Source organism: Fusarium sambucinum, chromosome II, assembly GCF_050947815.1.
Source record: "Fusarium sambucinum isolate potato_lamoka chromosome II, whole genome shotgun sequence".
Lineage (NCBI taxonomy): Eukaryota > Fungi > Ascomycota > Sordariomycetes > Hypocreales > Nectriaceae > Fusarium > Fusarium sambucinum.
In genome coordinates, this window is record NC_139293.1 from 4,592,851 (window position 1) to 4,606,674 (window position 13,824).

The 13,824-nt window shown below is 47.6% G+C and overlaps 7 protein-coding genes across 7 annotated transcripts; 5 read left to right on the top strand and 2 right to left on the bottom strand.

Annotated features, from left to right (window-relative positions):
- Positions 1-38: 38 nt before the first annotated feature.
- Positions 39-1,854, top strand: FSST1_008455 (uncharacterized protein; the record flags this gene model as incomplete). The annotated part of the gene is made up of 3 exons (XM_083225341.1): positions 39-683; positions 732-1,698; positions 1,760-1,854. The coding sequence occupies 3 exons, from the start codon at positions 39-41 to the stop codon at positions 1,852-1,854; spliced, it is 1,707 nt and encodes a 568-aa protein (XP_083084416.1).
- Positions 1,855-2,304: 450 nt separating this feature from the next.
- On the top strand, positions 2,305-3,114 carry FSST1_008456 (uncharacterized protein; the record flags this gene model as incomplete). Its single annotated transcript, XM_083225342.1, has 1 exon — positions 2,305-3,114. The coding sequence occupies one exon, from the start codon at positions 2,305-2,307 to the stop codon at positions 3,112-3,114; it is 810 nt and encodes a 269-aa protein (XP_083084417.1).
- A 381-nt stretch (positions 3,115-3,495) lies between these two features.
- On the top strand, positions 3,496-5,160 carry FSST1_008457 (major facilitator superfamily domain-containing protein; the record flags this gene model as incomplete). Its single annotated transcript, XM_083225343.1, has 3 exons — positions 3,496-4,283; positions 4,333-4,566; positions 4,617-5,160. The coding sequence occupies 3 exons, from the start codon at positions 3,496-3,498 to the stop codon at positions 5,158-5,160; spliced, it is 1,566 nt and encodes a 521-aa protein (XP_083084418.1).
- Positions 5,161-6,718: 1,558 nt separating this feature from the next.
- FSST1_008458 (bZIP transcription factor) lies at positions 6,719-8,231 on the top strand (the record flags this gene model as incomplete). Its single annotated transcript, XM_083225344.1, has 3 exons — positions 6,719-7,707; positions 7,758-7,805; positions 7,859-8,231. The coding sequence occupies 3 exons, from the start codon at positions 6,719-6,721 to the stop codon at positions 8,229-8,231; spliced, it is 1,410 nt and encodes a 469-aa protein (XP_083084419.1).
- A 539-nt stretch (positions 8,232-8,770) lies between these two features.
- FSST1_008459 (uncharacterized protein) lies at positions 8,771-10,804 on the bottom strand (the record flags this gene model as incomplete). The annotated part of the gene is made up of 5 exons (XM_083225345.1): positions 8,771-8,807; positions 8,860-9,827; positions 9,881-10,076; positions 10,180-10,585; positions 10,663-10,804. The coding sequence occupies 5 exons, from the start codon at positions 10,802-10,804 to the stop codon at positions 8,771-8,773; spliced, it is 1,749 nt and encodes a 582-aa protein (XP_083084420.1).
- Positions 10,805-12,028: 1,224 nt separating this feature from the next.
- FSST1_008460 (cupin domain-containing protein) lies at positions 12,029-12,466 on the bottom strand (the record flags this gene model as incomplete). Its single annotated transcript, XM_083225346.1, has 1 exon — positions 12,029-12,466. The coding sequence occupies one exon, from the start codon at positions 12,464-12,466 to the stop codon at positions 12,029-12,031; it is 438 nt and encodes a 145-aa protein (XP_083084421.1).
- A 397-nt stretch (positions 12,467-12,863) lies between these two features.
- On the top strand, positions 12,864-13,808 carry FSST1_008461 (NADP-dependent oxidoreductase; the record flags this gene model as incomplete). Its single annotated transcript, XM_083225347.1, has 1 exon — positions 12,864-13,808. The coding sequence occupies one exon, from the start codon at positions 12,864-12,866 to the stop codon at positions 13,806-13,808; it is 945 nt and encodes a 314-aa protein (XP_083084422.1).
- Positions 13,809-13,824: the final 16 nt, after the last annotated feature.

Consider the following 13,824-nt stretch of genomic DNA (forward strand, 5'->3'; position numbering starts at 1 on the left):
AATTGTTCTAGTTTCGGCATGCGACAACAATCGGAACCATGACGACCCATCATGAGATGGTCAGGACCATTACTGACAACGAATGGGGGGTCAAAGTTCTTCATATGTTTAACACACAGCCTGATACAGGTGCAATATTAAGAGAGACACTCTTTGAGACCTGGAATCTTTTCTCTCATCTTGATAAACACGAAATTCCCGCAGATATCAAGCCAGTAACATTGATCAATGGAGCGTGTCCTGGTCACGATGACTATTCTGGCGAAACAAACTGCACCCAAATTTGCAACAACCCAGAAACTCTGTTCGCCTCTTGGAAAACATTATGGCAGTGTCTATCTCTTGCCGCGTTGACAATTGGGAATGCGACATTCTCTGACAGTCTTCAGCAACCGCGTAGCGAGTTTGGAGAGCTGTCTCCAAGTGTCCAAGTCAACAATGCGCTTTGGGAGTATTACATCATGTATGAGAGTGATTTCGATGGGAGAACAGTGCTCGATCTTACATACCAATGCGCTGCTGCGAGTTGTCGTGAGATAAGCATGGGCGAGTGCGAAATTGGCCAACTTGATCAAGAATTCTTCCAGAGCGAGAAGTTGGAGTGGATCAAAATGTCCCAGGCCCTTCAGTCCTTATGTGATGGACTAGAGAGTGACATTAATATTGATATTGCTGGTCCAGGCGTAAGTTAAATCCTCTGTCGTAACTCGGTCAGTACTTACAATATTTAGGTCCTTATCACATACATTACTCAAACCGCAATGGTTGTGTTTGCTTGGTTGTTCTTCCTGGTCCTTTCAGCAGGCGATCTCATCCAGAAATTAATTTCGATATTCAGCCGCACTTTTCGAAAAACGAATCTGGGGTCTAATATGTTGGCCCGTCGCGAGTCAGTCCTGGAGTTTCTTGGGCGAACGAATCTGGCACATGCTACCAGCACGTTTCTCGCAGAGCTCCATGAAGCACAGTGTTTCTTTATTACTGCAATAGAAATAGGTCTGATCAACGCGAACTCACGGCCGGCCATCTTCACGGGCGCTGACAACTGGCAGAGCCTTTTGTGGAATCGCGATAGTATCCGGTTCCTTGCTGGAATGGGAGTTTGGCCCATCATCCTTGGTCAGATATCACTCCGCCGAGCACAGCTTGACTCAATGTACTATCTTCTTCTCTCCACACTCGCGGTGGTACTTGCCGGTGTGGCAGCAGATACAGCGGCGAAGCCTGATCCCGATAACGTCTACAAAATGTTTTCGAGCCTTAATAACCTTGACGAGTGCGGCGGTCACCCCTCGCTTCGCACATTTTGCGTTGAACAACGGAACAGTATCTATTGGTTCGTCTTTCCTGCATCAAGTATATACACTTTCCTTGGCCCGCTCGCTATCTTATGGTGGATCAAACTCTGGGACGTCATCGTCGGTTCATCACGGGTTATCCAGAAGCACAAGCCACTCTCAGATGAACAGCATGAGAAATGGGAGTGCTTAAAACGGATCGCCCTGAGATCATCCCTTATCGTAGTTCATACGGCGGAAGCTGGTGCGTTTGCTTGTATATGCTTCGGGCTCGGGGTAGTTCGGGCGCCGTTACTGAATCTACTTCTCAGAGGAGATACGGGGACTTGGAGTGTCGGACAACTTGTTGCTGTTCTTATCTGGGCGCCGGTCATATCGAAGTATGCCCATCTCGTTCTTCGTAAGTTCAGTCTCGTCCGGTCTTTTTTGTCGTGCTGGATTGATCACTAATTCCTTGATAGTTGGCGTTGAAAAGGGTTTCAAGCTTCGATTATCAAGGGCTTTCGAGATTATAAAAAGACCCGAAATAGGGGTGGTGGGAAATAATGATGCATAAGCTTAGTATGATATTTAATATAGTGGAAGGACCTTGATTAATGTATCTAACCAAGTAATGTATTGTTACGACGAAATGAACCAAGTGTCGGTCGATATGATGATGAGAAGCCCCGAGCCTTGCAAGACACAAGACAGCTGATCATTCTGGGCGAAGACATTCCGTTTTGAGTCACTCAAAATATAACCATATCAGGAAATAAAATAGTTTTGGTGTTAATTAAAATGCAAAGGCAGGGCTGCCCATGGCCTGGGCATCCTAGATGGCTCATTGTTAGGTATCAGCGTCGCAGGGTAGCTGATGAGACAGACACGTGACTGTGACATCAGCGTGATTGTGATCTCATCTTGACGCGTCTCAAAGTCGCTTCTCCAAAAGACCATTTCAGACCGGGGAGCAACATTCACATTTCATCGTATCCACGCGCGCATTACTCACCAAATACTCAAGATGAGAACAAGAAACGGAACTGAAACTCATGAGGAAGATGCACCCTCGCCACAGCCTCGGGGCCACAAAAGACAGTCTAGTAAGAAAGACTCATCCGCGCCAGAGCCAGAAGCCAAGCAGGCAAAGAAGACGCAGGACTCCAATGCCCAGGCAAAACCGCCAACTGCCGATGAACAGTCAGAGGCACAGAAACCAACTCTCACAGAGAAAGACCTCCAGTTTGACTTTGACCATTCTCAAATCCGCGACCCTCGACGTACTCCAGGACGCGTCGAAAGGCCACGTTATGAAAAGACAGATCTGAGCGAAGAATGGCTATCAAAATTTCACATTCCCAATCATAAAAGCCCACATACAGATCCTCTAGACATTTTCCATGAACTATACAAATGTCACAAGAAGGGTCCTGATGGTTCTCCCACCTACGACAGGGCAGGCTTCCAACTCGACTACAAGAAAGTTGACCAATGGATGAAACCAAAAGGATACAACAAGAAAAGCATAATGAACGGCATGGACCGAAGTCTGAAGAGAGCTGATGATGAGAAACAAATGGCATATGAGACGTTCTTTGTAGACGGCAAAGGTCCAGAAGGTGATAAGCTGGCAGTCATGGATCTGATCAAGGATCAAATGTCTAAGGATATGAATGTTCCGTTTCATCAGATCGATGTTAAACAGATGAAGAAATGGGGTGAGATGGGCTTCAAGAAGGTCAAGGTAGATGAGTGGTGGTCCGAGCCGAATCAGGTTGAGAAAGATCGTTTTATGAAGATGCATGGGGGTTTATCTCTGAGAAAGCATTCGTAAGCTACTCAATCTTCATTCATTTTAAATTATCGATTTGAATAGTTATCTTCAGTGATGGAATTGCTGGACCGTTATCTGTCTGACCTTTGTCATTCCAGACTTGGGATGTCCCCAAAACCAAGTCAAGTTAGCGCTGACCGATTTTTCCTGGGCCCTGGACCTCTTGTCTCTGTCAAAAGAACCCTGCAGAATAAAACGCCCCTTACATACATGACATTCTCCACTCAAAGGGCGTCGTAAGCATTTAACCTTGATCCTTCTTGATCTCCAGTCTGCCAGTTACATAAATAGACTACGGTAGACAATTCCGTGGAGAAAGAACATTGGCAGTGGAAAAAAGCAAGTTTTTTTCAGCTGTCTTGAACAACCATTTGTCTTAGAATGGCCACGCAAACAGAAACGCTCCTTGCCGAGGGCATACCGACAACGCCACTGGCAGTGACTGCCGAAGCCACCACTCACGCACCTGGTTCGCTAGAGAGCGACAGGGTTTCTACGGCCTCGCGTCTACAGAAGATAGCAGTGACGTTCCAGCTCTCGGGTGTCAACTTTGCCTGTAGCGCTACCAATGGTTTGATCGTCGTTGGCCTCCCGCAGATGACAGCTGATCTCCACCTTCCCGCCTCCCTCGCATTCTGGCCCTCTTCAGTACAGGGTCTAGCTACAGCCTCAACACTGCTCCTCGCAGGCGCTTTGGCGGATGTGCTAGGTGCCAGGTCGGTAGAGCTAGTGGGGTGCATTCTTAGCGGTGTCTTTATACTTGCTTGTGGCTTCATACAGCGTGGTGAAGAACTTGTTGCGCTACGAGCCCTGCAGGGCGTTGCCTTGGCGTTGCACTTATCAAGCTCGGTTGCGTTGGTGACTAAAACCCTTGCTCGTGGAAGAGGACGCAATTTCGCTTTTGCATGCCTTGGCCTGAGTCAACCTCTTGGATTCTCATTCGGTCTTGTGCTTGGCGGCGTGCTTGTTGAGACGATTGGTTGGCGATCAGGATGGTATCTCTACGGGGGTATTGTTCTGTTCTTGTCCGCTGTTGGGTTCTGGTCTCTGCCAAAGGCTGAACCTCTTGGGACGCTGTCAGATGTCATGACTAGCGTGGCAATCAAGGTTGACTGGCTGGGAACTCTGCTTGCTTCAGCTTTCATGGCTCTTTTGTGCTATTTCCTGGCGTAAGCCTATATCGCCTTTCATCGTGGATCAAGCTAATACGAATTACAGTATTATCAGTACAGATGTCTATCGTATTAGAGAGGCTGGCAGTATTGTCATGTTGTGCATCAGCTTAGTGACCTTGCCTCTGTTTGCAGTGTGGATGCATTTCCAGGTTCAAAAGGGGAAGCCGGCCTTGATACCCAATTCGTTCTGGCGCAACCACGCTTTTACCAGCATCTGTATCACCATTGCCTTGTCAAACGCCGTCATCAACTCGCTAGAACTGTTCTCCAGTCTATTGTAAGTAATGTTAGAAATGACAAGGAGTGCCACCGCTGACACTTGACCAGCTTCCAAGAAATTCAGCACTTGTCTGCCCTTAATGCGGCAATCAGGATCCTGCCGAGCGTGATAGTCGGCGTGGCGCTGAACTTCACTACTGGTCTTGTCGTTCACAAGATCCCGGCCATCTGGCTCATAGTCATCACCTCTAGTTTGACTGCTGTCTCACCTCTCCTCATGGCCCTCACCGACCCGACATGGACATACTGGACAACCGCTTTCCTTGCCCAAGTGCTCATGCCAGTATCGATCGATGTTCTATTCACGGTTGGTTTGATCATTGTCACCGAGACATTCCCTGAGGATAAACAAGCCATAGCAGGCTCTGTCTTCAACGCTGCATCACAGTTTGGGAATGCTATGGGCCTAGCAATTATGCAAGTTGTGTCTACCCTGGTAACCAAGCAGAACTCAGGAATGAAGGACACTGAAGCATTGCTAGAAGGATACAAAGCGAGCTTTTGGACCATGTTTGCATTCATGATTCTCTGTGCTTCGATTGGGGGCGTGGGTCTTCGCAAGGCAGGCAGAGTCGGGTTAAAGCAAGAGTAAACGTTAAGCGTGGTGGCATTGGAGCCGCAGTTAGTTGTATGTATAGCATGGCCCTTGCATAGGCATAGTCCAGACTATCCCAGACCATTAAAAGTTTATTTACTGACACACAAGGCGATGTCATTTTTGGAAATCAGATCAAGTACGATTCATGCAATTATATCAAGCCATACCACGAATTGACCTTTTACTCCCTGTTGTGATAAACTCTTGTTTACTCTATATAACCATTGTTACATAGCATATCGGTAGTCATGAGATGACTGCCGGAATTTCCGATCGGAAAGGATCAACCGCGGAACTGCTCCATCGAAAACCGGCCTTGACTACGCTTTTGGCGGTGGCTTGAGGCTACTGGTAGTGCCGCACTCTAGGGGTCCTAGACAGAGCTTGGGGATTCTCACAGTGACAATCTCACGTGGAATAATCGGCGCTACACGGCATGTCATTCTGTGATGGGAGGACGTGCGTTTGAAGAGTGTTACCGAGGTAAGGAGAAGATTTGACGGGTTAAACAAGTTGTTATCCCTGATGATATGAAGGCTTGTCCAAGACATTGGGCCATTAGCCAAAAGTCAAAGCTGACATAGTGATGGTGTAAGCAAGAGATTGTCGTCAAAATGCGCGACTAGATGCCGTTCAGGGCAGCTCGCTTAGCCATGTCTCAGTCAAATACCGGTATTAGTTCGCAGTACCGAATCCACATTCTTTGCCCTTTTTAATTATGATACATTTCAACGTGACTAAATGCCTTGTCAAGTAACTCAGTGATTGAGTGTAGCAGAGTCGATATGATCCCTGGATGGTGGTCAGCGGGGACGTCTCCCGTAATGTGCATCCTTGTTCAATGATCGCCAATCTGTCGTGCATCTCAACAAAGCTCAGCTCCTGACCCAAGCGCATAAGCTGCTTAGACGGATACGAAGACAAGCCATCTCAACATCCCAATGATCCAGCCCCTATTAAATGTTGATCAATTGCCCTTTAGACAGTACTACAACGAGTCATTCCAACACAACCACGTTGTGTGTTTCATCTAGTCATGTCAAGCCATGCGTACGAATGAAGCTGCGAGACATTTTTTATCCACAGCCAGTTGAGAGTTAGTCGCCACTAGTCAACAGTTGGTCCAGACCAGCTGAAAGAACGGGCGTTAACCAGAATCCACTACCGAACAGGGCGGAATATGCCGCCGACCAGCTCTCGGGGACCAAATTACATCACCCACGGTGTCCTTTACCCTTCTCAAACATAAGCCTAGTGAGTTACCCATTCAGTTACTTGCTTCCTTGTCTCGGTCTATTCCCCCTTTCGTCCTGTTTTTCCTTGCTTTGGCGGGCGTTGGTTAGCGTTAAAGCTTGTTTTACACTACCACAAACATTAGTTATTACCACGTACCCGTTCACAAATGGACCTGGTTCGACTTCCCCAGACTTCTTTTCACCTCTCCTGCCAGAACGAATCCTTGTTGCTTTTTAACATCGGCTATCCTGGGGTCACCCCAAGTCGGCAATCCTCCTGACGCAACATCTCTTGTTAATCCCTGGAGCAGATCACCATGTACAATGAAACCTCGCCATCCACCGCCGAAGCCCGGCGGCTCAAGAAGCGAGAGCTCGATCGCAAAGCCCAGAGATTAGCCCGTGAGAGGACAAAAAGTAGAATTGCGCAGCTGGAGAGCATGGTAGATAACCTACGGCATAGCGACTCGAATGCGCAGGTGTCTTCGTTAATTGACGAGTTGGAGAAAGTTACAAAAGAGAGGGACAATTTGCTACAAGTGCTCGACTCTCTAGGCTCAACCATCCGTCGTCATCTTGGTGACTCGAACACTAGCGAGGCATCAACCGACGTCAAATCTGAAGCTTCGTCACACACCACACCGAGACCTGATGGGTCAGCAGAACCCAGTGGCTCGACAGCCCCAATTGATGCTGCTTCAGAGACGAGTGGCTCCTCAATAATGGAACTCCCCTTGGACGCCCCCCCAGCAAATCCCTTCGCCTACAACAGCTGGACATATCCCGCCAGCAACGGTCCATATCCGACCTCTATGGCCTTTGACAACTCCATCCTCCCATCATCTGGTCACGGTTTTATGGACATTCAGCCTCTCCTACCAAGTCTCCCAACTCCCGCCCCCGAAGACGACGACGTTATAGTTCCCAAAGCTGCAGTATTATGTCACTGCTCGAGCCCCACGAACTGCGCGTCCGGCTACCACGGCGTGAAGCCCAACATTTGGCGTGCAATCAACGAAACACTACAGAAACCGACCAAACTTTCCACAGAAGAGATGGCTGTAGAGGAATACAATGCTGAGGATATACCAATACGAGCTATCATCGAAGGATGGGACAGTCTGGAGAGGGCGGGGAAGATGACGCCAACGTGGCGAAAGTTACGGGTAGCGGATGAGATGTGTTTTACAAATTGTGGCAATACTGAGCGTCTTGCTTCCTTGAGGGTATGCCATCTTCTCATCACATACCACGGTGACCCAACTTTGGCTCGCCGGTCTACATTACCGAGGTGGTATCTGAATAGGTAATTCCAAGCTGGACAAGAGTGTCTGAACAGTAACTGACAAATGACAGACCGTCACAAGCTTTGCCTCACACTTACGGTATTGACTTCTTCGTCTGGTAAGTATATTCTCAGAGTTTCCCAATAGGGTCATATCCTTACCCTCTACTAGGCCCGGATTGCGAGAACGTCTCATCTTCTCCCAGCATCAATACTGCACCAACACATTCTGGGACTTGCTCCAGACAAACCTCAAGATTCTGTGGCCAGACACCTTCCAAGACACATTTTTCCAGAACACGCAAACAGGAAAATATCACATATCGCCAATATTCGAAGATCGTATCAGGGACATCAACGCTTGGACGATGTCGACGGACTTCTTCACACATTTCCCTGAACTTGTCGAGGACATCCCAGCCTTTATGGGAATCCCGGCGTCGATGTCAGGAGCACAAACTGCGGTCGTGCCTTCACGTCGACGACATAGGCGGGATGATGATGAGGACAAGCGCTACAGAGGCCAAAGAGCAGCTATTTGTTGACAGCACTCACTGTATCAAGATAGTAAAAAGGATAAAGATTCCCCTATAAACTTATGGGCCAGCTGTAGAACTATACTGTTGAAAAGACTTTTGAAATCCTCGACAACGAAGACTCGTTATATTCGAGGATACATTCATGCTCAACATGTATCAGAATGAAGAGGCGCCAGACTTTTTCTGTGATGCTTGCCGTTTACTTTAGGTGTGATGCAGCAAAAGCAAAACAAACATCTGCTCTAATTGTATTGGTACTAATGCATGGCTTGTAGATGATAAAGTCAAGACAGTTGGAATAAATATTGCACAGTCAGGAGCAATGTTGAACGGTTTTGCCTGAAGGCTTGAATGCTGACACTCAGCCAGACACTATCAGAGATATATGCTCCCTTTTCCCAGCTCTGTGATTAATTCATGTGTAGCAGAATAATCTTTCATTACTTTACTGTCAGCAATGAATATAGCAGTTTTATTACGTATTCTATATGTTGTAGTCTTGATATTATCATAAATATGTTTTGGTTGCCTCAACCATTCCTGTCCTATTTCGTTGCGTGAGGCTCGAAGTATGCGCCCAGTCTAAAGTTTGTTAATAAGAGTTCTTCTAGTACTTTGATATCACTAGACTCACCCAATAATGATGTAGCATGCCAACATCAGGGCTCCTTTCAGCCCAATGGCTCTAATGGCAGTTCCAGCACGACTGAGAATCAACAGATTGATCAGCAGGCCGGATCCGACCAGTGTCGTCGTCTCGAAGACGTTAAATGCCATCTCGAGATCGCGGCCCAACATCCATGCTATCAACACTGTCAAGGGTGCTACGCAGAGCGCGATTTGAATAGCTGACCCGACGGCAACAGAAATGGCCAATTCAAGCTTGTTCCGCATCGCCACAGTGACAACCGTCACGTATTCTGCGATGTTTCCAACAATGGGCAGAATAATGAGACCGATCAGTGCTTCTGATAAACCACCTTCGTGGGTAACATCGTCGATTGTCTTGACGAGAAACTCGGCGTTCATTGACATGAGGGCTGACGAGACCACCAATACAGTGACAGCAGCTACCATCCCCCCTGTGCTAGAGTTATGAGGGGTATGGTTTGGAATCTCGGTAAGTTCAGGGAGAACTCGTGAGTGTATGCTGCTAACTGAGAGGTCTCTGACCTCAGATCCATGGAATTCCGTCCTTGAACCTGAGCGTGAATGGGATCGAGAGTTCCCTCTTGCTCTATGAGACAAGTTCGCCTGCGATGTGGCTTCTCTCTTTCCGTGCTCCTCTTCGGTTGTCTCACGAGCTACTCTGCTGTCAAGAGTTGTGCTCCTCGCACGCGTGGGAACATCCTGGTCGGCGAAGCGGATAAGCCGGGAGTTTTGAGATGCTGAGTGTTGGTTTCGTCGGTGATGGTGAAGATCTGCGTGGCCCGTGTGGAGGGTTTGCAATGGAATTGATGGTACTTCGACATGCTTCGGCCTCATCTCGTATGCGAAATAAACGATGTAAATGACCAGGACTACCAACGATGAAGCGCGGCTCATACTCAACGCCGCTTCACTTGTCTTTCCTTTCATGTGGAAAGTGTAGTCGAAAGCGGTCTATCAAGGTCAGCACATCTTCAAAAATGAGATGAGATAAGATGTAAGCTCACGGGAATGAGAATGACAAACACAGAGACAAAAAGGAGAGCAGCTAATAGTTCAGACTCTTCCATGCTGCTGTGAGGGTCAATGCCGGACATGCTGCTCGCAAAGAGAGCAGACCCCAGGATCAAAAGCAGGTTTACAAGCACACTGCCTAGAATTGAGGCTTGAACGATGCGAATGTGGTTGTTCACCAAAGCAACCCTATCAAAGTCAGTTTTGATCTCACTCAACTCTCAATTTGACGTCCACTTACACCCTGTATAATGTTAGCTTAATCCATGGCAATTTGACCAAAAAAACTCACAGAATAATAAGCTCGACAAGATTGCCGAGTGTGATATTCAGAAGCGCACCGATGGTGTCTCCAGCATCAGCAGCGATACGCTCTGTTGCCTCAGTCAACATGACTGACAAGGGCACAATCGCAACTGCATTGGTCATGAAAATCAACAATGGGTTAATCTCAAAGGTATGCGCCGCGAGACCAATTGGAACAAAAACGAGCAACCAATTGAGTCTTGACGCGACAACCGTAGATCGGATCTGGCCGAAAAAAGAGAGGCCCTCGTGATTGGTGCCAAAATCGAACCCAGACCGCTCATTTGGTGGTGATTGTGTCTCCAAATCATTCGAGCTCGAAATTCCCAGCTGCTGATAACGAACTCCATCTCCTAAACGTGATGATGCACGAAGCGCTCGCTTCATTGTGTCTTTTTACGAGCTTGCTTGATCAGTTTTCTAATCTTTTGTCCAATACAATTAGGGGCTGGTTCTTCTAGTTGCGCACCTCTTATGCTGAAATCAAGGCCATGGTGACCTGCTGGACCGCTACCATTCAGCGGGTCAGAAGGGTCATCTTCGTCTTCGCTCGCACTTGACAGTGAGCAGTCATTGTATCTGGGTGTCTCAGAGGCGAGGGAGGGACTCATTGAGAAGCGGAATTAACCAAGGTCGTTGAAATGTGAAAAGAAAGGTCTGAAAGAGATGCAAAAGGGGGCTGAGTTTATCGAAACAGACAGGGTGGGCAAATTTAAAAGGAGGCCTCAGCGTCTGTCTGTCAGGTCAGTAGTAAAAGAAACGATAGGGAGGGAGGTAAGGAAGTTAGGAGGGTACAGGCGGTCGCTAAAAAAGTGAAGCTAATTAATCAAGGCAAGGTAGGCATTGTTGTCAATTTACCCCTGATTTTCCTAGGCTAGGTACTTAGGGCGACATGTAATAATCTCCATTTGCTTGAGGCTCCCTTGTCTATTGAAAACATTGGGTCCTCAGTGGATTGCGCGAGGCATTTAGCGTCGTCTGTTATGATTGTCCTTTTCACGATCGAGACTTGATGCTTCAACCAAACACTGCCTCTCTGCGCCATTTATGCCATTCGTCTGAGATTTAGCCGTGAGAAAACAGCAGGACATGTGATGAAATAAGACATGTCTCGTGCCAGCTCCTCTCGAGCTTCCAGAGAAGCTTCCAAAATGTTTCTAGCTGGGTCGAGATTGATGTCAACCCCTGTCTTTATCGGGAGATGACTAGGCCCCGCAGAGACACCAAGGAATGTGGACTGGGAGGGTCCAGGATTGACGAGTCAAGGTAAATCGCAATCAAAGGAGAGGAAGAGAAAAGAGAGAAAGAGACAGAGAGCCCTGCTAGGATTTGAGTTTGATTGGGACCTGAGACGTTGGTCTCAACGTGAAGCGACAACTGTAACAGCTGCCCTTTTGCATAGACTCGAGCAATATGTAGTCCCTGGAAACAAGCATTCTTGCCAAGAGAATTGATGACGCATCATCTTCACCGCTTGCTCCTTGTGTTGCTGCTTGTTTCAAAACAACCCAGCAACAGCTTATCGTTATCTCATTCGGCGGCATTGAGTTGATGGCGTTCAATACGTCCAAATAACACATTCCATTCCAATTGAAGTTGAGTGTTTACCCGTTTGGCCCTCAATTGAGACTTGAGCAACCTCACAAAAATAAAGTCATCATTTCCAGCTCCTCTGCTCACTGACAGTCGTAAGCAAGCGCTTCTGATATGAGAAATGACAAATGTCAACGAACGATAAATTTAAGACGTTGTCAATTCATAAATAAACTTTAAGCTTCAAACCGCATGCACACCCTCCTTGACATCCCGAAGATGCGATATTCCCGATATAATGCCTATTCCCATCCAGCATCAAGAACAGTCAAAATTTGATACCCTTTCTTCAAAGCCTCCGTCTCAATAATAATAACCGCAACAAAAGTACAATCTTCTGTGTCACTAGCATTGTCGCTGACAGTGTGGTGGCATCCAGGGAATTCCCGAAAGCTCTCCCCGACACCATACACCTTGGGTGGATTTCCATTCATCCCGCTCAGAAGTCGACCTTTTGTGACTGTTGCAACAACAGTCGCTCCAGAGTGAGTGTGAGGGGGTGTCCAGCCGTTGGGCCCGTAGTGAACTTCCAGACCAACGATGGACATGCCAGGGGCGTTGGTGATTTCATGGTCGTAGAGTAACTTGACTGACTCACGAGGTCGATTGCTTGACAATGTCAGTTTGCGTCGCTGGGTCATGGGGGGTTCATACCGCTGCTCTTCGGTGATGGAGGTCATCGTGTTGCTGGGGATTGTCTGTTGAGTATAACGTGTGATAGTTGAAGAGTGGTGGATGATAATGTTTGAACAGAGGCTGGCATCGACTCTTTATACTTGAAATTATTAAACAAGATAGTTTCTATAAAAGACTACAATCATCATACACTACTCTCATCTTGCGGGTAAACGGTATGACGTTCGGGGCTGGCTGACCCGAAGCGGGAATCCGGGTATTCGGGTATCCGTAGAACTCAACGAGTAACTTCCCAAGTGGCAATAATCATCATCATAAAGCCAGGGATGTAGAAGATATATCTAGGCGTGACCCAAGGGACTTCACAAACATTCAATCAAAACAATTCGGACTTTCCCCATTTGCACAACAATATCAGAGTTTTCCTAAAGCAATACCACGATGAAGGCCGTTCAAATTCTCGGGGACGTATCGTCACCAAAAATCTCTATCAATCATTCTATGCCTCAGCCTACACCAGTCAAATCTGACATCCTTGTCCATGTTCACTCAGCTGGCATAACCGGCGACGAAACTACGTGGCCGGAAGTCTATCAGACTCCAACACGAATCCCGGGTCATGATATTGCTGGAACCATAGTCTCATTTGGTCCAGCCTACAAAGGTAATCTTGAAATAGGACAAGAAGTGTTTGCCTTGATAGCAGCAGACCGCGGTGAAGGACAAGCCGAATATGTTGTCTGCACACCTGAAGAGGTTGCACCGAAGCCATTATCACTTTCGCATGCGGAAGCAGCTGTGCTCCCGATCCCTACGCTTACGGCATGGGAGGCAGTTGAAGACTTCTTGGAAATCAAATCCAATATGAGAGTTCTGGTCACAGGTGCCTCTGGAGCGGTGGGAAGACAGTTTGTGCAGCTAGTCAAACACTTGACCCAGGCTCATGTCATCGCACTGGCTTCACCTCGGAACCACGACACCTTGCGAGATCTCGGTGCAGACGAAGTCATAGACTATGCGTCTCCTCACTGGGGGGTTTCTCTCGCTCCAGTTAACCTTGTCTTTGACACGGTTGGCATGGAAATCCTATCAAAAACTTGGGAAACAGTAGAAGAGGATGGGACAATCATCACGGTTGGAGATCCCGCCCCAGCCTGGGCATTTGGAAATGATGAGGCTCCTGAGTCTTTGAAGTACCCAAGTGTCAAATACAAGCACTTTATTGTCTCACCCAATGCGAAGCGGCTTGCTGATGTGGCGAGTATGCTTGACAAGGGTTTGCTCAAGCCATTGGATGTGAGAAGATTCCCATTCGATCAGGGCGTTGCCGCGTGGGACTGTGCAAAACAGCGAGGACGGGACTACAAGATTGCGATCGAGTTTTAAGCCAATGATAAAGATC